The sequence below is a fragment of the Nuphar pumila genome, unplaced genomic scaffold, assembly GCF_984573655.1.
Source record: "Nuphar pumila unplaced genomic scaffold, dmNupPumi1.hap1.1 HAP1_SCAFFOLD_529, whole genome shotgun sequence".
In the NCBI taxonomy this organism is placed as follows: Eukaryota; Viridiplantae; Streptophyta; class Magnoliopsida; order Nymphaeales; family Nymphaeaceae; genus Nuphar; species Nuphar pumila.
In genome coordinates this window covers 27105-53641 of record NW_028323386.1, presented here as the reverse complement: position 1 = coordinate 53641, position 26537 = coordinate 27105, and the positions used below count along the sequence as shown (strand labels likewise).

At 52.3% G+C, this 26537-nt stretch overlaps 1 protein-coding gene and 2 pseudogenes across 1 annotated transcript; 2 read left to right on the top strand and 1 right to left on the bottom strand.

Moving 5' to 3' along the window:
- Positions 1-7: 7 nt before the first annotated feature.
- Positions 8-4621, bottom strand: LOC149810092 (15-cis-phytoene desaturase, chloroplastic/chromoplastic-like; the record flags this gene model as incomplete). Its single annotated transcript, XM_089994428.1, has 5 exons — positions 4523-4621; positions 2823-3194; positions 1930-2097; positions 1274-1585; positions 8-412 (listed from the first exon to the last, which is right to left on the bottom strand). Coding segments are annotated over exons 1-5 (1356 nt in total), but the record flags the coding sequence as incomplete, so codon positions are not given.
- Positions 4622-10150: 5529 nt separating this feature from the next.
- LOC149810091 (phenylalanine--tRNA ligase, chloroplastic/mitochondrial-like) lies at positions 10151-15446 on the top strand (annotated as a pseudogene).
- Positions 15447-15632: 186 nt separating this feature from the next.
- LOC149810090 (acetolactate synthase small subunit 1, chloroplastic-like) lies at positions 15633-20933 on the top strand (annotated as a pseudogene).
- Positions 20934-26537: the final 5604 nt, after the last annotated feature.

Genomic DNA, 26537 nt, shown 5'->3' with positions numbered 1-26537 from the left:
ACTCCTTGCATGCGACCGACATGTCGGCATACACTGAGAGCAATGGCGACCTCGAGAAGAGGAGGTGGTCCACCGTGCTGAGTTTCCGGTCAAACCAGATGTGAATGTTGATGACCGGGACGCCCTCGAGGCCGTTCAGTTGCTGGAAGAACGGCATCGCCTTCCAAGGGTCCGGGAGCAAGAGCTTCATGATGTCTACGGGGGCGGAGGACAAGTAGAGGTCAGCCTCGACGACGGAATTGTCGATAAGGAGGTAGTGCTTCACGGAGCCGTCAGTGTTGAGGACTATTTCCTTGATGCGCTGATTCAACCGGACCTCCCCCCCCCGAGCGGTTACGTACTCAACGATTGGCTTGCACAGGCGCTCTGGGGGCGCCCCGTCCAGGAATGCCATCTTGGATCCATGTCGTTCCTGCAGGTAACCCAACAATTCAGAAAATACACATGGATCGGAGCACGATGGCATCGCAGTGCCGTTGCTTCAGAAACATTTGTCAATGAGCAGTTGCAGGTACCAGGCCGGTGTGTTGACAACTAGCGGTTGGAACCGCTGTTTCCGCGCAATCGGAGAAGCGACGCTTGACATGAATAGAGCCATGCATCGGGCGTTCAGTCTCGCTAAACGCTAAAACTAGGGACCGTCTGTCACAAAAAGCTCACTTTCAAGATAGCCAAACTGGGGTTTATGTGCTGGGGTACGTGAGATGTAGTCTGCGCACAACACATATTCCAGTGATGTACACGTGGTGGACATGCAGGCCTTGGCACACAAGCTGACTCGCTCAACAAAATTTGAGAACATGGAAACAGGCGCTCCAAACGCGGCTGACTTCTTGTATTGAAGTTTCGCTCGAAAGCATGAAAGACGTCAGAGTCAGAGCGAGATGCCAGCAGCATGGATTTATGATTCTTTGTGATCAACTTGAAACAGCACCGAGCTCTCAAACATGCCCAGGGGGTAAGGGAAGGCAGCAATCCTGGTTGTATCGTTTGGCAACACAACCGCATCCACATGGACATCGGCAACCCCAAGAACGCATTAGGAATCTGTGCTTCCCTTCCCGTCCCCTGAGGCAAGCGTACCTGGTCCACCATAGCCTGAAGTGACCTAAACTCAGCTATACCAGAACATGGTATTGCCGAATTGTGGTCTGCTACAAGGTGACATGTTTGGGACCCCTTTGGGACGTGCATTGCTCAACTCGGTTGCACATTCGGTGACAATGTTAATTACACACGCTGACGGTGTGAGGAAGGCAATTGAAGTTCGGACCTGGAGAAAGCGATTGAGCGCTGTGAGGACAACGGTCATGGAGAGCGAGTCAGGGTCGATGAAATTGAGTGCCTTGGCCATGGCAATGAAGACCTCGTCGTTGACTCTCGCTGGAACTCCCTGCTTGGCCATCCACTCGCTGACCGTGAGCTTGTCCTGCTCCTCGACGTACTTCTGGCCGAAGATGATCGCAGGCAGGAGGCCGATTGCGAATTGAATCTTCTCGGGCCACGACAGCATCTGATTGTTCCGGAGGATGGCGATGACGCCGTTCCAAGGAGCCGGAAGATCGGGGAAGTCGAAACGGGAGAACTGCGTACAAGGAAGCGCAGTGTTTTGCCAGACCCTCTGATTGTCGTGCTCAGATACCCACAAATACATGGGACAAGAATGGAGGCTGAAGCCCATTCTGGCATTTCAACTCCAAAAACCATCATCATTTTGTGCGGCCTCAGCCCGGATATTGATGTACTATTGATTAAGGTGGAGCGTTCCTCCCCTAAACGTCAGCGCTCTCCACCAACGGCTGCTCGGACTATCACTTTCAAACAATACATTGTACTGCAGTACAGACAGTGTGGCTTTCCCCCCAAAGATTCGGGCGTGTCTGTGATGTGTAGCCCACAAAATTACAGTCTGGCAAAGGGCCAGCGCACCTCTCCTGGCGAGTCCGGCATGGCAAAGATCATGGAGTGCTCCTTCCACTGCAAGCGCTCCTCGATATTGAGCTCCTTAAAGATGTTCATCATGTTGGGGTACGCCCCAAAGAAGATGTGCAATCCTGTCTCATACCAGTCACCATCCTCGTCTTTCCACGCCGCAACCTGCAACGCTGTCCATGTTAATAGCCGTTTCCCGGTCCGCCAGCCACCATCAGTCAGTTGAATTTCCCACATCGAGCGAGTCTCTCAGGCGCCACAAGGTGTCAGCCCCATGCCTGCTGAAGCATGGAGGTTGCATATCAAACCGTAAACTGCCATTCTCTTGCTGCAAGAGTTGATCTTGAATCATAGACGCAAGTGTGCTGAAAATTGCGTGCACTCAGCCAAGCATTGGAACTCTTCTACCTGGCAATACAATCCTGCATAACATGTGTAAGAGATGGAAATGAGGGGTAGGTAAAGCGCACAGGTGGCATTTTACAATGATTTGGACCGGTCCCTTCAACGCATGTCGCATGAATGCAGGATAAAGAGGCCAGGTTGAGACCATTCACTTGTTGTGCACAACAACTGGGTGGTGCTTAGGACCTGTGAAAGAAACACTTCACCTGCTGGACGTCTTCCAAATTTCGAACAACATATAGAGCTCTGAGACTCGGTCAACCAGTCTGACAGACTGTTGCCAGACACCTGGCTGGCCTACTGAGTGCCACCCTGTGGACTCCACAGAATCTCGGTCAACAGGTTCACATGAGACGTGCATGGAAGGCAACAGCCTACGAAACGAATGCTTTTCTCTTTTTGTGCGTGTTGATGCCGTGACGGGTAGCAAGAGATCAGCCAGAAAGGGTTCTTTTGGCGTGTAAGATGTGCGGTCGCGACGTTACCTTGCCCCCAAGCACGTCTCGGCCTTCCAGCACAACTGGGATGTGTCCAGCGTCCACAATGTACTTGGCCGCAGACAAGCCCGCAAGACCAGCACCGATGATAGCAATCTTCTTTGGCTGAGATGGTCGAGGCGCGTTCTTCATGAAGGCTGACAGAGCTTGTGCTTCTTGGAATGTACCGGCATCCTCAAAAGGTGGTTTTGGGTAGTCTCTAGCGACCACGTTCGTGGTAGAACGCCGACATACCACTCGTGTACTGGGCACACGTAGGGGGGTGCTGCTTATATAGCGTTTGCTGGACAACGTCGACATTTGCGATGCCATAGCAAGAGCGGCTCTACCACGATCAGCCTCAAACCTGACGATCCTCAGCTGCAAATGAGGAATGCATGGAATTGAAGGGGCTTTCAGTATTTGTTGCGCCCAATCTTGTCGACTGGTGGGCTCTCGACTCGTCTGAACGGATCAGTACTGCTGGCAGTAGGGGTGTGGTATGATTCGGAGGCAAGGACAGCCACATAGTGACTCATCCGCGTTCAAGAGCGCGCTACGTAAATACATTCTCGTGTATCCTGCAATTTCATTCTCACAAGGCTCGTCTTTGTTGTGTGTGCGCTTTCATTTTCTTTTCTTCGACATCTGGTACCATGGCAAATTCTGTTTCTGCTGACAGAGAAGGGGTATCCCTGAACCAGAGCCTTGCTTGTTTACGCTAATATGAACGGTTTTTTATTGGCTTGTGTTCCGATTCTGGGGAGTTTGTCTCGGTGCATTCCAATTGACGCTACATCATGTTAGGGTTTCGTTCGGCGCGCTGCAATATATCAAGAAGGACACAGTCAAGTGCGCAAAAGCCCCGAATATTGCCCATTACCCGCTGTGTGGGCAAACACAATCCCCAAAATGTTGACAATCCGAAGGTGCGCTTTCTTTGGCCCAGCGCAGTGCTGTACAAGCATGGTCGTGGAAACTGAATTCATGCGTGCTTGCCATAATCAGCAGGAGGAGGGGAAGCAAACACAGGACTTCTTTTCACATATACGCTCTTCTCTCGTCGGCTGCAACACGGCAACGTGTGTAGGGATTGCGCTTGTACAGCTGCCCCGGAACGTGTGGGCCACGGATTCATCAGGGCGCGGTGCCGATGCAGGTAATGCCGAGTCGCGACTTGTCACCACAAGAGGCCGTGGCGGTCCAACTTGACGCCCTTCAAAACAATGGTGATCCATGGTGCGCAGCCTGCACGAGCACGGCGAACGTATTGTGCAGCAAGCTACCGACCGGAGTAACCGTGATAACGCTCGGAATGGCATGTAATGGACGGCTGAGTTCTCCAGCCTCCAAGCTGGTGGACAAGGCCTAGGCATGGACATTTAGAGTGGCCTGGCGGTATGGAACTTGTTGCTGGCCTTGTCAGAGCAGGCTGAATGGTCCAGAAACGGGTTGCCCACGATTCTGTGCGATGTGGTGATGCAGTGCTTGACGAGATGTCTGATGCTGACCGACACGCTGGCGTCTGCTTTCTCTCCCCCTGGCAATAGTGCGCGCCTGTTTGCAGGATGAACCATGGGCTACTGACGATGTACGAGTTTGCTGAGGACGTAGGAGGCATGGAACGCTCCAAGTACTTTGGCTACTCCAAAGACCTCTATCACTTCGATCATTTCATGGGTGTGTCTTGGCAACGAGCTGTGTCGTACCTGCAGATCTGGCTTTGACATTACGTTCCCCATTCCCACCTTGCAACATCTGCAGGACCATCTGACCTGAATGGTGCCGCTGGCGATAATCAACGGCATTGTCTGTCACTGACAGACTTTCTTGCGCCATGATGCAGCCCACTGGAATCGTCAGGTAGCCTGCGTTTCAACTGACAATCCACGGCTATCACAATACATTGCATCGCATGTCTCCCACATGCATGATGGATGCTGTCTGACGCTGTCCATAAAGCTGCCCTGTCTGTGACAAGGTCGAGCATCTCTGGCTAAGCCAAGTTTATTGAGAATTTGCACTAGTTGAACTTACACTTGCACAGCACAGTATATATAGGCTCAAGTCTATGGTAAAATACTCAATCATCAGCAGGCAGCTGATACACGGAAGTAAAGAACATTTCAAGGACCATAGAATAGTCATCAGACCATAGTGTCCACAATGCATGACTCTATGGTCGGGTACAGAGTCTGGCTGTACAATGTAGGGTTGTGCGCACTTCACACGGACGTGTGCACATGGAACGATAGATACTTACGGAACATATCTTCTGATACTTAGGACAGTATCTTCAACACTCCCCATATGTGATAGGAAGTAGCAACCTGGGGCATTGCTCCCCAGATTCAAATACAATAATACGATTATCGAAGACCAAGACCTCTGACACAAAACGACAGCTTGCCAACAGAAATCGGCTTGGTCAAGCAGTCTGCAACATTGTCATCAGTTGACACAAACTTGTAGGCAATCTGCCCAAGAGCAACTTGCTCTCGAGCACTATGATGTATTATGTCAATACTTGCTGCGAGCAGTACTCATGGGATTCTTCAAGAGTGCGAGACAAGCCTGGTTGTCACCACCAATCACAATAGGCCCGGACAAGGGCTCACCAAGTTCAGGTAGTAGTTTTCTGAGCCACAGTGCCTCTCGTGCTGCAACACTAGCTGCCTGATATTCAGCTTCAGTAGTAGAATAAGACACAGTGGGTTGTAATTTGCTCTGCCAGCAAATTGCAGCTCCATGAGGAATGAATACCATGCCAGTTGTGGATTTCCTGGTTTTGGTTTCACCTCCGAAGTCAGCATCACAAAAACCAACCAGCCCTCGGCTGGTACCATACACCAAAGCGAGATGTTTGGTACCAGCAAGATATCTCAGCAAGTAAATGCCAGCATCCCAATGCGTTGTGGTGGGAGCCTTGAGATACCTGGCCAAGCAGCTCACTGCCATAGCAATGTCAGGTCTTGTACAATTCGCAAGATGCATAATCCGATGAGTGATGGATATCGTTCTGCATTCTCCTGCAACGCATCGCCGTCTTTTGGAATGGCAGCAATGGGTAATGACACTGGAGCCACACCTGTGAGATTAAAGTCATGGAGCAATTTCTCAATGTAGGGGGTCTGATGAAGAGAAACGGTTTTGGCTCCCCGATCCCGTATCAGCTGAATCCCCAGGATATCATGGGGCTCCCCCATGTCCCTGGCCTCAAAAAGAGACTGAATCAAGGCCAGAGTTTGCTCCACATCTTTTATCGTCTTACCAGCTATCAAACAATCGTCTACGTAAGTTAGTGCCAGTATGGCCCCATCAGATCCCAACTTCATGAATAAAGCTGGGTCTGCCTCGCTGCAAATAAAACCATGCTCTAAGAGCTTTGCTTTGAGGGTAAGATGCCACGCACGAGGCGCTTGCTTGAGACCATACACTGACTTGAGAAGCTTACACGCTGTACCCTCTGGCCCTGGGTAGCCAGGAGGATGCCTCATGTACACTTCTTCGTCAAGCACGCCGTTTAGGAAAGCAGTTTTAATATCAATCTGACGGACCTCAAGGTCTTGATCCGCCACAACAGCACAGAAAGCCCGAAGTGAGGCATATTTACATACAGGAGCATAAGTCTCACTATAGTCTACCCCAGGCCTTTGAGAGAACCCTTGGGCAACCAACCTCGCCTTATACCGCCCATCCCGCTTGCGTTCCAATACAAAACGACAGCCAATTGTCCTTGCCCCAGGTGGAAGTTGCACCACCTCCCAACACTCATGTTGTGCCAAGGAGTCCATTTCATCATTAATAGCAGCTTGCCACTTAGAAGCATCAGATCAAGACAACGCATCAGCCACAGAGACGGGGTCAGGGTCGAATCCAACTACCTTGGCGGCGAATGCCAGACGCTGCGGGGGTCCACAGGATCGCTGAATGCTGGCTCTTGTCAAAGGGTCAGACTGCATGGAGGGTGCCTGTTCGTTGACGGGTGCATCCTCATGTCCCCCCGCTGTCGGACCCAATGGCGAAGGGACAGTCTCGTCAGCAGCATGGTCAGGAAATTCACCATCGCCGCAGTCGGACGCAGCAGCAGATGCGGGAAGCAGATGGGATGAGGCAGGTATAAGGCTGGCTTGGCTGAAAATAGGCTGGTCATCAGCAAGCCCAAAGGCCAAGTCCTCGATGGATGCGGACACCACCACCGGATCCGAAGCAAGGGAATGAGCTTGAGACGGGAATGGAGGGCGTTCAAGATGACGGGAGGTTTCAAGCTCCGCCACGGTGGCGTCGTCCACATCCACCGGGCTCTCAAAGACTGGGCACTATCCTGAATGTAAGCATCACAAGTTGTTACCACCTTGGTACCCACCAACACACGATGTACAGTGGAATTGAGAGGCGGACACACACCCAAATAAACACCCCTATCAGCTTTAGGTTGAAGCTTGTGACGTTGCGGCTGCGACACAAGCACCCATGCTGTGGACCCGAATGGGTGAAACTGCTCTAGGTGAGGCTCGATATTGCTACAGCGAGCATACGGTACTTGTGTGCAACCTGACTGCAAAACACAGTTCCTGACATCAGCAGCATACAGCATTGCATAACCCCAATGTGCATCGGGCAGGTGAGACTCGGCAAGAACAGTGCGCATGCGTTCCACCAGTGTGCGGTTCAGGCGCTCAGCCCTACCGTTGGCTTCAGGAGTATACGCAGAAGTGGGTTCGTGCACAATGCCCTTCGAGTCAAGGAACAGCTGAAAATCACCACTCAAGTATTCCCCACCCCGGTCAGTTCGCAGCCGCACAACCTGGTGGTTGCCCTGAGTGGCGAACCAAACTATCAAACGCCGCAGAACACCGTTCACGTCAGATTTCTGGCGAATCAGTTCCACAACTGAGTAACCAGAAAATTCATCGAGAACAGTGACTACATATCTGTGACCATCCACCGTGGGTACACGGAAGGGGCCCATGACATCAGAGTGCAAGCAAAAATTCACACGAGGTGCCAAGTGCGCCCTTGAAGGGTGGGAGTTACGAGTCATCTTCCCCTCCATGCATGGTTCACAGCCGACATTCTCACGTGCCTCCAAAAACTGTGCTGGGGTCACCGAACAACCAGTCAACAAACCCCGACGTTGCATTTCTGCCAGAGTGCTAAAGTTGGTATGACCAAGCTTGCGATGCCACAAGTTGGCAGTGGAATCAGCAGTGGCAGCAAATGCGACCGTACGAGACAGGTAATCAAGCATGTACACACCATCCCGCAAAGAAGCAGTGGCAACGGGTTCATTGTGCGCAGACAAGGTCAGTGTGGGTGAACGAGCACCAATAGCCACCGAGATCCCTGAATCGACAAGTGCAGGAAGTGACAATAAGTTACTTACAAGTGCTGGTACGTACAGTCCATTTTCAAGGCGCAGCTGAGTGTACTGCGTTGGAATGACTATGACACCACTACCCTCAGCTAGATCGGTCCCCCCGTTGCCAAACAAAACAGGTTGCGGGATGTGGAATGCAGAGAACTCCACGAACAATGACCTATCATTGGTCAGCGACACCGAAGCACCAGAATCAAGTACCCAATCAGGTGATAATACAGGGCTCAGAGGAAGAGACGTGCCGCGGGCATCCGCATTGGGACGTGGGTAACCAGGGGCATAAGTGGCAGGCTGTGGTCCTTGGGACTGACGAAGCAGAATGCAGTGACGCGCGATGTGCCCCTTGTTGCCACAATGATGGCACTGAAGGTCGACATGGATGCTGGAGGACGGCTGATTCTCCAGACGGGCACGAGGAGCCCGTTGAGGACGGGCCTGGAAGGCAACATGGCTAGGACCACCGGCGAGCTGAGTGTGCGCCTCAAGGGCACGCAGAGCCGCACGGAGAGAGAGCATGCTGTAGGATTCAGCATGCAGAACAAGGGTGCCGATTGAAGCTGCGTAGGCGGATGTCAGACCACGAAGTGCATGAGAGACGAGGGTGGCAGTGAGCAATGGTGAGCCTAGACGCACGAGATCATCGTGCAGCAGCTCAATAGCCTCCAGGTATGCATCAGCAGACTGTGCCGGCTCCATTTCGAGAGCGAACAGGCGCGCTTGCAGAATGGTAGCTTGCGGTTGCAGTGCGTTGAGATGCTCTGGAACGACCAGACGGCAAATGGAGAAAGATGATGAGACGTCAAACGCAGCCAACGATCGGAGATGTTGAGACGAATGAGAGACAGTGCCTTGGACGCGTTCTCAAATTGATCGGCATTGGGGACTTCAGGCAGTTCAACGAGAACCCATTGTGCACAGCCTTTCCACGTAAGCAGAGCGAGAATCTTTACCGACCAGATTGCCCAATTGGCATCACCGAGCTTCTCTCCGACAGCATCCTTGACAGAAGTTATGGCTTGGAAAAGAATTAAGCAGAGATAAAAGAGCGCAGCTCAATGTCGGGCAGACGCGAAGACACTTGACGCGCAGTAGTCGGGCAGACGCGAAGACTCTTCAATCATAGGACGAGACGCGAAGACGATTGGACAATGTGAGAACACAAATGTAGTGAGAACACGAGAGTATAAAATTATAACCAGCACTTTTATGCTGGACCCATAACCTATTGAGAATTTGCACTAGGTGAACTTACACTTGCACAGCACAGTATTTATAGGCTCAAGTTTATGGTAAAATACTCAATCATCAGCAGGCAGCTGATACACGGAAGTAAAGAACATTTCAAGGACCATAGAATAGTCATCAGACCATAGTGTCCACACAATGCATGACTCTATGGTCGGGTACAGAGTCTGGCTGTACAATGTAGGGTTGTACGCACTTCACACGGACGTGTGCACATGGAACGGTAGATACTTACGGAACATATCTTCTGATCCTTGGGACAGTATCTTCAACATAGTTTTGCTCACAATACTCTGATGCAAGAAGACAGGCTTGTTGCAGGGGAATTCGGGAACAAATTTGCGGATATCATTGACCACCGAGGGTACGAAATCGTTAAATCTGAGCCAGCAGCTGCGAGCTCTTGCGACGTGACTGTGGAGGTGCATGGCAGCTCGTCCGAGGCCTCGACGCTCAAGTTCAGCATGAAGGTGAAGGACATTGGCAGCAAGAAAGGATGCTGGATGACAGCATGCGTGACGCGTGCGATCTGACTCAGCAATGGCGCTGCTGAGGCTTATACCTCCAAAGTTGTTCCTCGTTTGACATCCTTTCCTTCTGTGCGTGCAAGCGTTTATCTCATGATAGCTGGTTTCCGACAGAAAGCGTCTAGCCTGGACGCATGCTTGCACAAAATGAACTACTCCTTCGAGTATGGTTGGTCAGGGACCCAATGTGGGAGTTCCGTTCCAGCAGCGTGGTTGCTGAGTCAGACCTCACACTTCAAGCAAATGAGCGTTTTCGGCAGCCTCAAAGCACTGTGTGTGCTCTTGTTGTGAATATTCACTACAGCTGCCATTTCAGCTCTAGGATGACAGGTTTGCTGCGTCCATTAGATGTTTCAAACGTTGGCTAATCTGCTGCCATGCTTCATCATCCACTAGCTAAACGTTGCGACACTGTGCCATCAGGTGCCTCTGTGAACATTTAGCAAGGAATGAAATCACACAGGCACACTAAGTAGAGTGCATTTTGAACTCGCAAGCATCCTCAGCGCTTGCAAGAGACAATGTGATTTTATCCTTCAAGTCGACCTCTGTTTCAACCTTGGATTTTGTGACAGTTCCATTGCATTGACTTTGAATTGTACAGTGTGGCGATACAGTGCAAACAAACAGGCTTACTTCCGTGTGGGTCTGTAACTATTTACAGTCCTGTAGATGGTTTCATCTCTGGGCTGGCGTTTTCTTTTTCATTTTCCTATACATAGGTTGTCTGGGAAGCGTTTGTGCGCTTGCATGGATCGGCTTCATGCGCTGAACATGAGTGCTGCTCACTGCGTGTCTTCATAGCTTGTAGCACTTGCATGCTTACCCTCCATGTGAGGTATCTGCATGCAAAGGCAGGTTCTTTTCCTGGCGCACCATGCCCCGTTCAGTGAGGGGTTGATAGACAACTAGATGTTCTTGCTTGTCCATGGTGTGATAGATATACCCGTCCAAAAACCGAATGTTGTCAGGCCAAGTGGCAGCTGCAACAAGCAAATCATGTTCTGGGCGTAGGTGTGCCTTAGAATATCATCTCTTTTGGAGAACTGCATTATACGCGGCACTAAATGCGCATGCAAGACCTTGCCCTACTACGGAATGTCCTGCTCACCACACACTTTGATGCATGCATGGATGCGAAGCATCCACAAGTGGCTGCACTGCAGCGCCAACGAGCATGGATGATTTGTGTTTATAGTCTGTGTCTGAAGAACTGTTCATAGGCGATGATGCCAAGTCGCATACTGTAGGCGTACATCCCTATCGCGGTGCCAGTTTGGTTAGCTTTTGGTTGTACTGCAGTGTGCATAGGCACTGGCGCGCTACAAACAGGAAATCGAGCGCACAAAGTCGTACGTGCACCTCCTTATCACCATTTCTCGTGGTGGATGCACAGCAGGTGCGGTTCGTGACGCCGTGCGCGATGATATTGTGCAACAGCAACCAAGCCAGGCAGATAGGCGCATGTGACACGGGACAACTTTGGTCGCACGAAGGCTTCAGGTGACATGGCGTAGATGTGCGAGTTTTTCCAAAGAAGTGGTGGCCGTTCCTGTCACCGAGGGTCGGCCATGAGTTCTTTTGAAGGGTTCTTGGAGCGTGCCCTCTCATTAGAAGCGTAAACACTAGTCACGGCGCAACCATTGTGCTACCTAAATTCAAACGGTAAGCCTGGCTGCTTACGTTGAGTTGCCTATGTTTTTATGCAGAATGGCATCGCTTTCGATGGGGGGAAGCATCTTGCTGGCTGGAATGTCGAGACCTCTGAGGTCTGTAAAAGCAGTCAGCGTCTGCCGCAAACTTAGCCCGTTTGGAGATGCAACCAAATCATCCAGGAGAGGTTGGAAGACCATCCAGGCTGTGGCCACGGACGCTCCTTCCCGGGAGGAAGTGATCACTGGCGATCCATCAAACAATGTTTCAGACAACATTTACAGCAAGATTGGTGCGAGATTGCATCATACACCTGGGCACCCGTTGTGGATCATCAAGAACGCGATATATGACTACTTCGACAATGTGCACAAGGACAATTTCGAGAAGTTTGACAACCTGAACCCTATAGTGTCCGCCAAGGCCAACTTCGACAGCGTCCTTGTCCCAGAGGATCATGTATCGCGGTCACCAAACGATACCTACTATATCAATGCGGATACCGTTCTCAGGTATGCACGTTAACGCCGACTGCCATGTTGATGTGGGTGCCAGGAGGGTGCCACACAGGGCGAGCGAATCTCGCTTTTCCCATGATTAAGACACCGGAATTTGCTTATCACGGGCTCTTATAAGCCAGAAACGCTGCGATGCCCATCGTTCGTGTAATAGACCTTCCATGAGAGCGCCTTGGTGTGTGCAATGCCGCCACTTACAGGTCTGCATGCTAGAATCAAATGGTACTTGATCGCATTGTTGTCCGCCCCGTACAAAAACTGTCGGGGGATCGAACAAGTAACCGTTCAGTTGAGATTGGTAACAGCCACTGTCAATGTTGCCCCTCTCTTGTTTCAAAGCTGAGTTCATGCGCAAGTCTGAGCATACTTAGCTTGCAAGTCAGAAGATCATCATCCCGACTGGGGTGGTAGGCAAGAATTGCTTATTGCAATATGCACGAAGGGATGCCATGGCATGTGCTGCAGATGTCACACTTCCGCACATCAAGCAGAGCTGCTCAGCCAAGGGCAGAAGTGCTTCTTGGTAACGGGCGATGTGTATCGGAGGGACTCCATCGACAAGACACACTATCCCGTGTTCCATCAAATGGAAGGTTTCCGGGTGTTCACGCCTGCTGAAGTGGAAGCCGCGGGATGCTCTGGTGTGGCTCCTTACACGACTTTCGAGCGCTTGTACTTTTTTTAGCTGCAATGGAGCGTCTGCTGCTTCAATGCCGAAGAACGCACACGAGTTGCTGTTGTTGATGTGAGAACCTGTCAAGTTGCAAGCACCAGTCCTTACCTACAACTGCCTATGGAGGCACAACTTCACAGATGGTTGATTGCGAGTGGAATTTCATGCGAGCATACTGGAAATGACACGGCCATTCTGCAAGTGCTGAAAGAGAGGACTGGCAACGACCTGATAATGACTGAGGCATCCTCCCCAGAATGCTGTGCCTGCAGTTGATGCCTCAATGTCAGTCGCGAAGAAAGAGCGTCCACACTGAGCAAGTAGTCAGCATGTGCTGCAAGTGTACAGGCTGAGAGCAACACAATCTACATGCACCTGTTCCATGTGCATCTGATGATGATGGATCGTTTTACAACACTACCGCATCCACATGGACATCGGCAACTCCAACTTTTTTGAACTGCTTGGGAATCAAATCTACCTCAGATGAATCATAAATGAAATGTGTGGATCAACGAAAGAAGCCAATCCTTGAGTTGGTTGGGTCCGCGTGGACAATATTGCACTCCACATGTCTTCCTGTTGGTGCACCAGTGCCGAAAGATGCCCCTTTGCTCAAAAGATGCCCCTTGCCCATGCAGTCCTCCTGCTTGCGCATTTCCCTGCCTCGCGTATTGAACCACCAACTCCTCCCCTCTCGTAATGAACCGTTAACTTCACCTCTCTTCTTTTTTGTCGTCTTGCAATCTGTGCTCAACGCGGCTGCATTGCAGGGAGCGAGTTGGCAGCTAGGGAACTCAAAGCCACCCTGGAGGGTCTTGCGCAGCACCTGTTCGGGCAGGTGGAGTGCCGGTGGATCGACGCCTACTTCCCGTTTACGGAGCCATCGTACGAGCTGGAGATCTTCTTCAACGGCGAGTGGCTGGAGGTGCTCGGCTGTGGTGTGACTCAGCAGCAGATTTTGGATGACAATGGCAATGCCGGCAATGTGTCGTGGGCGTTTGGCCTCGGCCTGGAGCGCCTGGCGATGGTGCTCTTCGAGATTCCTGACATCAGGTGAGCTGCTGTACAACGCTTTTGTTTTCGGCGAATGACACTACCATAGAAAATAGAGTAATGCCATCAGCTGAACCAGGTATTCAGTGATTTCTTGGGTCTGCATGGTACCTCAATCGGCGAACAGTAAAGCCATGCTGCTGTGATGATACCATCACTCAGTCGTGCGTCCAGTTCTTCAAAGAAATGCACAATATATAGTAATGCGTTGATCACGCTTAGGAGTTCTGTCTTTGCGTCAAAACCCTTGGTTTCTGGAACCTTGTAAGGGCCAATTTGCCGCCTCTGTGAGTGCTGAAATGCGACAGCCCCCTCGCCTTCAGGCACACGTACTTATGCACACCAGCACCTACCTTGCCCTACCCAGTTGTCATGGTGTGTACGTGGCCCCATACGGCCTTGCCATGCACTGCGCCCTTCGAGATTCCCGACATCAGGTTGACGGCTGTGCTGATGCCTCTCCATGTTCTTGCCAGCTTCCTAATTTTTCTCAGCCACACAGTCACTAGTGGACGTGCTAAGAATACCAAGATCTGGTTTGAGTTTCTGGACATCAGGTGAACTGCTGGCTGAATGCCACACGTGTGCGCCTAGAACAACGCGAATGAAGTGGCAAGGATATGCGGAACGCATGTGTGATGAACCCGTCTGCTCGTGGCACTGCGCTCAAATGACATGCGCAACAAAGGCTGCAAATGGTATTCCGCACTGCTCATCGCTTGCAGCCGAGAACGTCCTGTTTGCTTAAGCGATATTGGGGGTGGGACGACGGCACTCAATATTTCCGCCATCTCTCACACCGCATGTAGAACGGTGCGGTGTGAGAGAAATCTACATGCCTTTGTAGATTCATGCGCTGCAGCCGCGCGTGACACTCACATCTGCGTGTGCGCTAGGACTGTTTGTTTCGTGGTACCTGCGTGCACGAAAAGGACAGCCTGAAGAATTGACTCAAGTTGGTTAAAACAGTGCATTTGCCATCTGTCATTAGTGTTTTCAAACATTTGTCATCTTCAATCACGTCCTCCGAGCCTGCCGACGTTGCCGCATGGAACGATACGTCATAGCAGGGTATTTACAAGCTGCATATGCACTGTTTCGGCGTTGTGTGGCGTTGACATGGCACAAGGTCTACTTCGATCATTAGAGCGAGTGAGGGTTTGTGTTATTCACCAACTCTAAATAGGATTCCTCTCCTGTATGCTGACATTTGCTTTTTACTTGCAGGCTTTTCTGGTGCTCGGATGAGCGCTTCATGTCGCAGTTCAAAAACGGCAAACTCGGTACCAAGTACAAGTCGTTCTCAAAGTACCCTCCCGTCTTCAAAGACATGTCCTTCTGGGTTCCCCAGGCTTCACAGAGAATAACTTGGCTGAGATCGTGCGGAATGCGGGGGGCGATTTGATCGAGGAAGTCAAGTTGATCGACGAGTTCACGAACAAGAAGACTTCCAAGACGTCAAACTGCTTCCGGATCACGTACCGCTCAATGGAACGCAGCTTGACGGATGAGGAGATCAACAAGATTCAGGATCGAGTACGGTTAGAGGTTCAAGACAACCTGGGTGTTGAGCTGCGCTAGATTTACTGCTTGCTTCGCGACTCATCCGCTGCGTGGGCTGCAAGCACCCTGACTGTAGGCAGAACATTTTGTAATGGTGCACGTATTAGCAGATGTGATGGACCGAGTCGCCAGACCCCGTCCGCAGCAACACTCGAGGCCTTGAACGGCAGCTGCAGACACCGCTCGCCCAGACGGTGACGGCCTATGGGGCCAGATCTTGGTTGTGCATCCCTGCGCTATTTCGTGATTATTGTCAATGGTATATGGAAGGTACTATACCGCAGCCTGCGGCAGTCGAGTGCTCGATTTCGTGTGTGACCGGCGAATGCGAGTGCGAACGGCACACTGAACCCACTCCTACAACGGATGCTCTCCATGACAACTCACTGGTGGCCGGGATGTCCAGCAGTATCCAATTACAAGGGACAGGGGTGTTTTTCACTGTCGATTGAGTTTCTCTGCCTAGGGACCAGGAGCAGTCGGCCCGATTATCGGGATGTCATTCGTACCTTGGTCACAACCTATCCGGGATATCGGATGCACCCTGCGATAGCTGCGCTTCTTTCAATGCTTATGGGCTGGTCTGTTCCCAAGGATTCTGGTCAAAGATGCACTCTTTTTACAACTCTGCCCCTTCCAACGGGCTGTTTCCAAGCATATTCGCGGCGGTGGCTGTAGTTGACCTTGTTCGTTGCAATGGCTTCGTATTCTGTGCCTGCGGGTACGTCTGTACACTGGACAGCGACTCTTTTCCTCCTGCCATACATTTTCGCTTTCTGAACGATGCTATGCTAGGTGCAGAGAGTGACACGAAGTGCTTGCAATGCAGGCAGGCATGTACGATCACATGTCTCGAGGCCAAGTGTAGCAGCCGCACCTCTATGTGTCAGCAATCGAACTCGAGCCAGGGGGGACATTCAGGTGCTTGCCCTCCACGTCATGTACATTTATGTGGGTGTTACAATGAATGGCAGCTTATAGATTGCGTTTTACGCTTTGAACGGTTCTTCTTTGTTTGCGCATTCAGAAGTGTCTGTCGGAACTGTTGCTATTTCTACGGGAATGCCTCTGTCCACCATCGCATAGAAGGTTCACCCTCATTACATATGTGACTATGTTTGAAGCCTGTCTTTATCGTGCATGTGCTCAAGAAGTGTTACTGCTGAATCACAGGCCTCCGCTGCTGCACAAACACCAGCGACAAACCCGTTGGAAAGCTCAGAGGTGCGCCCCGTCATCCAAAATACGACGTTCAACTTGTTCTATCACAGTCGTGCGATATACAGGGCGCCAGGCAATTGGTGGGTTCCATGACTCTGCATGTCGAAGGCGGTGTCAGCGGCTTCAAAGTGACGTCGAGAATAGCCCAGCACGCAGCACGATTGTGATGAAAACATGTTATCCAGCGTGTGCCGTTTCGGATTGCATACGGCGTGCGGAGCTGCGCGAACGGTGTCGCGGGCTGGGTGGCACGTTGTCCCAAAGTGACGAAAACGACGCGACAGCCAGCGCCCAGCGCCGCATGCATTACGCACAGGGGCCTACAAGATAGCATGTTCCCAGCACACTCGCGCTGCGTGCCGGACTATTCTCGACATCGATTCGCAGCCCGACGGTCGGGCCGTGTCGACTCACCACCTCACTCTCACTCATCAGGTGCTGAGCGTCAGCACATGCGTCAGACTGCGGTTCCTGCTGCTGGCCTACTGCTCAAACGTCTGTCAAAGCTAAACGCGGTTAGGTCCCTTCAAGCAGGATGCAGGGAACATGGTCATTCCGGTTGCAATTGCAGCATGGTAGTGATGCAGTGCATCTGGAACCCACAGAGTGGCATCTTGCTCGCATACTTGATGTCAGTTCGACTCTGAAGTGCAGTGCATCATGAACGACCGTATTTGTGATGAGTTATCTCACGCACCTCCATGCGACGTCACACATATACACACATTTCGAATATGTTGTCTTATACATGTAGGACACCTACGATGTGTACGTGGCGGAGAGTCCTAAGAAGCTGGAGGAGGGCATCGAGAAGCACATTATCTCGGTGTTTGTGGCGGATGAGTCAGGACTCATCAACCGCGTCGCAGGCGTTTTCGGCCGCAGGGGTGTCAACATTGAGTCTCTCGCCGTTGGACTCACTTCTGACAAGGCGCTGTTCACAATCGTCACACTTGGAAACCGCTCCACCATGGTACACATCCCCTCACTCACATTGCGGGCATTTGGCAACGTGGTGCTAACCCTCCACCACAAGACTGGCAATATGCATGTTCAGCAACGTCCTTGTTATCCATCGAACCGTTTCGACTCAACGCCATCAGCCTTGTGCTGACCGACAGCACATGTCTTTATTTGGTTCATTGTTTTTCCGTGGTTCACTCTGTTTTCTGTCGTCTACTTGCAGCGAGGATCGGTCATCCGCCGAGGGTAGGCCCGGCCATACGTCAAGGGCCACCGTTGCTGGAAGACGCGGTGGCAAGCCAGTGATGGGCAGCACACAGAAGCAAATAACAACATCATTATGGTTAAGATTGTGAATACGAAGCTTGACATCAATATCATCAAACGCCAAGTAATGCAGCATGTGCGCCTGTGCTGTTAGCTGCCAGAGCAGGGACTGTTACACTGGCACCCAGCGATCTGTCCACCTGCCGATTTGCACCGTCATCGCTGTCAGGTGGGGCGGTGCTGGCGAGCCCAGTGCTCCGCCGGAATGGGGTTTCCATTTCTGCCCCAGATAATCATGCATTTTCCAGACATACAGACACAGACGCACCAAGCAAACTGCCTGGCGAAGCACTGGGCGAGCCCTTTACGAGTGCTCTGCCTTTCTTGCTTTGCACCATTGACAGGGTTGTGGGTGGCGTGCAGAGCACTCTTGTCAAAAATCTGTCCAAGCTGGTCAAAGTGCGCCACGTCGAAGACATCACGTTTGAAAATCGCTTAGGTACGGCACCTCCAGGGCCATGATCTTTCCCATGCCTTCCATTTTGCTGCATTTCGGTCAAGCCAGCTCCATCCTTCAGCTGTTTGCTTGCAAAATTACAAGCCTGAGCATGGCAACCTGAGATCTTGCCTCACAACCATTCTGGTGCAATCGATATCGAAGGGACTGCATCTCCATGAGGATGCTGTGGCTGTAGAACAGCAATTCACCATGTTCTTCGTGAATCCCTGGTATCGTCTGCCCACTTCTGTCAGCTTCTCAGGCATGCTAAGCTGACAAGACAAAAGCTTTCTGTTTTTCAAGAAGCAGTTCCGGAACTTGACAGCGCCAACAGCTGGGAGCTATTGCAGAGGGCCTTGCATAGAGCCAAACTCGTCACATGTCCTTTCAGAGGATGAAAGTCATGGTCAAGGGTCGATGTCGGGAGTGGGTAATTACGATATTCTTGGGCAAATGATGATGATGATGTGTCGTTTTACAACACTACCGCATCCACGTGGACATTGGCAACTTGAAGTAATACTTGTGAATCAGACCACTTGAAACAGAAAAGTGGCACACATTGAGGCGGTTGGTGTGACTCCAGACAGAGAGCTAGCGCTGTTCAAGATGCGAGCGAGTCATGGGGCGCAACGGACAGAGATTTGGAGCTCACAAAGATCTTTGACGGCAAAGTCCGTGGACGTGGGGACGGACATGCTGACCATCGCGATCAGCGGAGACCCTGGAAAGCTGTACGCGTTCGAGAAGGGCATGGCGGCGCTTTGACTTGGTCGAGCTGGCCCGCACCGGCCGCATCGCTCTCCGCAAGTCCGACGATAAGCTCGACCTCGGCACGATGGGTGGGCGCCTGGCGTCGCCCGCCAGCTGGGAGACGCCCAGCGAGGTGCGTTGCAGTTTCTTACAAGCGAACAGCGCTGGTGGTGGTCTAGATGCTCACATTCTTGTGCAGGTTGGGGTTCTGTGATTGAATTGTTTAATCGCTTGAGATGCACCGACATTCGTCGGTGTGTCTACTTCGTAGATAAATTAGATCTCGGGATGAAGCACTCCAGAAGGATGTATCACGTCCGCAGCTACTGTGCCGAGTGGGCTTTGACGAGGTGTTGGTCTGTCAGGTGGTTCACTGCTCGATTGCACCTCATTACTGTGTTCGCGGCCCACCATGGGATTGACGGAGGCATCTGTTTGGTCGTATTGCGACAGATGCTTCGCAAACATGGACACGCTTTCAAGGTAATCTCTGGTCGCTTGCTTCATGCGACCAGGTGGGCACAGAGGTTGTTCAACAGCAGGCAATCATGACCGGTCTCCCCCTTGCCTAAGGGGCTCTTCGGACGGCAATTAAGTGCTAGGGAACTCGCCTTTCGCATGCGCCCTAGCACTCTGCCATGCTGCATGCAGGCAGGACAGACGTGTCGACCATGCAGTCCTCCGACGAAGCTGACGTGTACATGGTGGACAAAAGCCAGCAGGAGGGGGTGTGGAACGTGCGAAACATCTTGGATCCAGTCTCCCCCGCGGCAGCTGCCGATGCGGACTTCCTCCCATACACGCTCAGCATCGAGGTGGGTGACATCCCGGGTGTTTTGAATGAAGTCACCGGGGTCCTCGCCAGCCGCGGCTATAACATCCAGTCACTCGCCGTCGGCACTTCCGAAACAAAGGGGTGCAGTCGCATCACCACCGTCATCCCCGGCCAGGAGCGCAGCATCCTCAACCTCATCAAGCAGCTGCAGAAGATGGTGGTCGTCAACAAGGTCACCAACCTATCTACGCAGCCGCATGTGCAGCGTGAGCTCATGCTCGTCAAGGTGCGTGGCACACCGCGGGGCGTTGAGAATGCTGGGCAGTGCACCCATCGCAAGAGGCGGTTCCGACTCCCTTTTTTGTCCCGGACTTTATGTAACTTTTGGTAGATTACCCGAAAGTTCAGAGGGCCTGACTAAGCACTGATGCTGGGCGATGATGCACATGCAAGGCAGGCGCATGGATATATTCACCTCAATGCAACGTTGATATTGCCTGACAGTTGCAGTACATGTATGGGGGAGACGAAAAAAGGATGGGTACATATACTTGGGCGTGCGTTTGTGAAGGGTCGCTGCAATCCCGACGCGATAGCTTGTGCTGCACACCACGCCGTTGTTTGCTATGCAGCGCTCACTTCATTTTGTTAAAATCTCGCGACAACTGAGCGTTGCAGGACCAAATATGGGAGAAGATATGTGAGCATCTCGATAGGCGGTACGAAGCCGTTCAAAACCCACTGCGCTGATCCGTGCGCTCTTGTTATGCAGGTTCGTTGCACTCCTGGGCAACGGTCTGAGATCAAGGACATCGCAGAGATTTTTGGAGGGTATGTGAGTCACATGACACGTCAGACGATCACTCTGGAGCTCGTCGGCAATCAAGACACCATGCTGTCCATCCAAGACGTCTTGGAGCCCTACGGCATCCTCGAAATCGCCCGTACCGGTAGAGTGGCGCTCACGCGCGAGTCCCAAGTGGACTCTAAGCTCATCCAGAAGTCCGGCCTGGGTTCCTTTGTGTAATTGATTGGTGGGTACAGCTGCTTTTCCTTGGATGGTCTATGTGAAGCTCGTCGGAAATGGGCAACACGCCCATCTCAATTACCAGACAGACAAGTGGCGCTTGGTTGTTCCTGAATGGCGATTGTGCCTCATTCGCGGGCCTGGTAAGTTGTCATTGATTGACATGACAAGCGTTTCACATTTGCAGCTATCTCCGAGATATCCTGCCTCTGAGTGTTGCTTACTTAATGACAATCTCGTTCAACTAGCTGATCTGCTGTGGGTGAGTCGTCGGGTCTTGCAGTACTGCAATGGAATCCACTTATGGAAGATGATTACTGCGAGATTGGCCTCGGCACCTTGGGACCCACTATTAGGTTAAACCAAGGAATTTTCAGGTTTCAAAGCTTGGTCCATCATTAGAATCAGAACATAACTGCCCAGGCTAAAACGCCATGCACTCGCAAGCTCCATACATGTACATGAAGATTGTTGGTCACCAACCTGCAGAATGGTGAGTCAGTGACGCCGTCACCAGGAAGTCCTCCCTCCATCCAGCGTCTATCAGTGCTGCTCAACGAGCAGAAGCATCAGCTTCTTTCGCATAGATCCATATCGTTTCATGTTATATGCTGGGATGACCACTTCACGTGGAAGGGCTGTCCTCACCACGTTGCAACGTACCCCCATGCCACCACATACTCCCATCCAACTGCCAACCACACGATTCCACAGTCAACCGCTTTGCTGCGGAATGCGCTCCAAGCCATGCTCCACACTTTGCAAGTGTTCAGGCGCCGGCAAGCTTCCCACCGTCGAGTACGTTGGCATGGCCCGAGCAAACTGCCTACCCAACCATTGTGCACCCTGTGCAAACCCACCACGACCCATGGCATAATCCTCAACGCCAGGGACCTCAACATGCACAGCAGGTGCCACATTCCATGCACACGGGACAACCCACCTTGCAGTATATGCAACACTTTTCACCCCCGGCCTCCGTGACGGCGCGGCCACCCTATCAGCCGTATTCTACCCCACCAAGTGAGTTCCCCCCTGCAGCGACTGTCCATGTGGATGCGGTAGTGTTGTAAAAAGATACATCATCATCAGCGACAATGCACCCCAATCCCGCCGAACACCCCGTTCCAACCGCCTATGACACAGCTCCCCACTCGACCGCTGCCGCTGCGGAGTGCGATTCAGGCCATGCTCTGCATTTTGCAAGCGCTCCACCCCCAGAGTGGCCCGAGGCGACTGCCTGCTCAGCCGCTGAGCACCCTGCCCCTGCCGTCCCTTTACGTGCGCACTACGACTCACGTGTCGAGGCGCAGGGCCAGGCGCCTCCAGTTGCACAGCAGGGGCCACCTTCCATGCCCGCAGCACAAGCCCCCTCTCAGAGTATGCAACAGCCCCCTCTCTTCCAAGCCCCTGAAATGATGCAGCCTACCTTTCAGCCGAGCGACATTGGCGCCCCAGAGATCAACCCATCAGCCGCAACGTACCCGCCTCCTGCCAAACACCCCGGACCGACCGCGCACGCCGCCATTCCACGCTCTGCTCCCGCCGACACGCAGCCTCGCGAAACGGCTGACGACGAGCAGCTGAGGGCGGAGATCGCAGCATGGGAGGGTGGCCGCGCCAGTGGCGGCGAGCACACTCACAGCAAGCACCCCATCTTAGCGCGATATATCGACGGCAAGGCCGCCGCATACGAAGCGTACATAGCACCCACCCTCTGGTACCGCCCAACGCATCCCGGCATCGTTGCGCACGTGGAACGCTGGAGCGACGCAGCTGTGGCGCGCAAGTGCTTTGAGGTGGCGGCCATGCTAGCAGCCACTCCGGACGATGCTGCAGAACACACGCGCCGCATCGCAGTAGTCAAGGCAGAGCAAGCGGCTGCAGAGAGCACACAGCGCGAGTTCGTGGCGATTCAGCGCGCAAGGTTGGAGAGCGCGCTTGTGCAGCTGGGCGCGGATTACGAGCGCGCTTGGGCGCTGACCAGGGGCAAGAAGGGCAAGCTCCATGCCGACCGCTACCGAGAAATTCATGCCGAGATGGAAGCCAAGCTGGAATATTAAATGATTCAGCCGGCTTTGCAGGTCCAGACTTTCAACGACGGCGAGCTACGGGGGCACCTCGAGGAGGAGGAAATCGCGCAAGCGCGCTTGGAGTTTGTGGTTGCTCTGGAAGAGCGCGAGCGGCAGCGCTGCCTGGCGGTCGAGGCAGAGCAGGCGAAGCGGCGGCCGCAATTGGAGGCCGAGATTGCTCGCACGCTGGATGAGGAAGCTGTGCGCGCCAGGAAGCTGGCTGTGATGTCACCGAAGGAGCGTCTGCAGTACGAGGTGGAGTGGGAGCAGGAATGCAAGACCGCTGGTTCTTACTGCTTGAACCAGATTCTGAAACGCTTTCTGCAGGGCCGTGCAGCGGCAGTTCGAGCGAACGACCTTGCCCTTTACAATATCTCACCCGACCCCCAGCTGCTGACATTCCTGGACCTGTATGGCGATGACGTTATCGCGCGCAGGATTTCTCCCGACAAGCTTGCGCCCTGGCAGTTTGAGGATCGAGGGAGATAGACTACTTCAAGACAAACCCTATCACCGAACGCATCGAAAATCTAGAAGGTGAACAGTCGCGCGCAAAGGAATGCTTCTACGCGCGTTACCAAGAGGCTCGGGACCAGCGCATTTTGCAGCTGGGGGCTGAGTATGAAGCCGCTTGGAAGCTGATAGGGTCTACAGCAGGCAAGGAGCAAACCGATCGTCACAAGACGTGGCAGCAGAGCTTGATGACCGGCTGGGGGAGGAGTTCAACGAGAAGCTGAAAGATGCTGGTTTGAGGAAGATAAATCAATTCGAGCATGACATCAAGAGTGATGATGCCGGAGACGAGGGCGGCCATGGCGCTCCTACAGGGGCTATGTTGGCACTAATGCGCGCGAGGCAGGAGGTCAGCGAGCGACTGGAGAATGAGATGGGGATTTTGGAGGGGGAGGCGGAAAGGGCGCAAGACGAGGGGGGGGCAATGTTCTGGTTGAACAACTCCTTGAGTAAGTTTGAGGATCTCAAGGAAGCAGCAAGGCTGCGCGCCTCGGAGGAGAGAGCACGGATTGAGCTGCAGATGCATGTGGAGTGAGTGGCATGCACACCTCCAGGCACAGCTGCGGGAGTGGGTTGGAGCAACAGGAATTGCAGAGGCCAAGGCTGCAGGCTGAGATCATCGCCACCATCAATGCACAAGCCACGAAGGCTGCTGCCTATGCTGCAATGTCTCCCCAGGATCAAGCGCTGTACGACCAGCAGGAGCTGGTGCTTCAACAGCAGAGATTAAAGCAAGTAGAGATCTACGCGGCCAATATGCTGGAGCTGAATCGTGCGGCATGACATGCGGCTGCGATCCCTTGGCAGTGGTAAATGTCCGATTGGATCTATAACCATGGTCGTGGCAGATGGTGGCATCGTACTTGTTGTTCATGCTCGCAATTTGGACGTATAAGATTGATGTCTAACTTTAGCACCATGATCTCTTATGGATGTGTTGTACGATGGTTGCTTTGAACAGAGAGTTGTAGAAAGTATCGGAACCAGAAACGGGCACGATGCATGGCAGCGATTCATGGCATCTACATGAACAAATGATGATGGTGACAATGATGATGCGGCCTTGATTGCTCGTCAGCGGCCGCGCGTTTATTCACAGGCTTGCTTGTTCCGACCGCTGACGTTCACTGAGCTGTATCACTTCGAATGTGCTGTCGTTGTTTCTTGTTGTCTATTTCTTGCCATTATCTATGTGATGTAATGATGATGCGGCCTTGATTGCTTGTTGACTATTTCCTGCCATTATGTATGTGATGTAAACGATGATGCGGTCTGTGCTGTCTAATTCTTGCGTTTATGTGATGTGATGATCGCATATCGTGTTACAACAAAGTCGCATCCGCATGGATGTTCGCATCCCAGCCAAACAATTTGTCTAGAAGTGGTCATTGTTCACTGTCGTCATCGCTTTGATGAGTTCCGTCGCTGGGATCTGATGGCCTAATCGTTGCAGCCAGCTCGGCTTCAAGCCGTTTGCACTTGTCGGTGAGCCTCACAAGCTCGTCTTCCAGGCCCTTGATCCTTTGAGCGCCTGCGAGGTCGTCGGAAGCGGGCTGAGTGTCATGGAGCTGCAGCTGGAGTGCCATCAGCATCTGCTCCTGCCTGTCCAGCTGTTCGGCCTGCTGTGTGTTCTTTCTTCTGAGCATGGCAACCTCCTCTGCCATCTCGTGGCCATGGCCCCTGCACCGTGCCGTTTGATCATGCACCGGCGCCAATGACGTGCACCCGTGCAATACCAAAAGGCAAAGCATCACTGGGGATGTGCCAATTTTTGCCAGAATACACCTACCGTATTGGTATTACAATACTAACATATGGGCCAGCGTTTTGGGGAGCGCGGCACGATTATTAAATATTTTCCTATACCGCACACAATATCAACAAACGAGCGAGTATTTTGGATTGTGGCATGATGTTGGAATGTTTGCCCCATTCATAACGTCAGCTGGGACAAATGGCCTTCTAAGCAGTAGCTCGAAATATAAAACCTGAGGCAAGCCTCGCAAGTTCCGCTATAAGGGCGAGCATGCAATCCAAGCACGCATGCTAGAAGGGCAAGCAGGCGCATCACAGATGAGTCACGGGATCACAATTCGCAGGCTATCTATAAACTAGAGTACACCAGTACAAGCACATAATAACCCAAAAATTCATCATATTCTCTCTATGTATACTTGGAGGCGAGCCCAAATGCGTGACCGTGACCGCACATTTATGGGCATTGCACGGTATACATACATGAACAATCAATCTGTTCCATATGCAAAATGGCGGCGATTCCAAAAGCATGACCGTGGCAGCACATTCGTGTTGGTATCAATATGGAAGATCATTGTTCATTGGTGATGCCGATCTTTGCATCATCCTCGACTTTCCACGGCCCCCCAAATGCACATTGAATGCATGCGGTGCATACCCAGGCAATACAAATGCATGCCATGGGGTGATGGTGGTATGGGCTTGGTACCTGACTGGCGACAAAACCCCTGCAATCCCCATGATTTTGATCCCCGTGTTTGACGCACGCGGTGCATACCCAGGCAATATAGATGCATGCCATGGGGTGCTAGTGGTTATCTTCATGAGACACGTGATGCAAAGTGTCACTAAGTCAACTTCTGGCTCGACCAAGCCCGCCGTTCGGTGCAACGGGCTAGACAAACCGTCTAGATGACAACAGGCACGGGACAGATCGAATAGGACTCAATGTTGCTACCCCAAGCATCATGCTATTCCCTGCTGTGTTTGTTGCAGCAAGTCGGCTCAGGTGATGGCAGCGGTAGCACTGGTCACCCAGTAGTTCTTGGAGTTGCCAATGTCCATGTGGATGCGGTAGTGTTGTAAACAGATACATCATCATCAAGTCAAGCAAGTAATGAGGGCCTCCCCAGTACTTTGTGAGAATGCGCTCCAACGCCCTTTCGTCTGAAGATACATGCATTTTCAGGCATCTGGACCTGCAAATTGCACGCCCGGCAACTACAGGGCCTCCCTGTTCCGTTATGACTGCAATTGACGT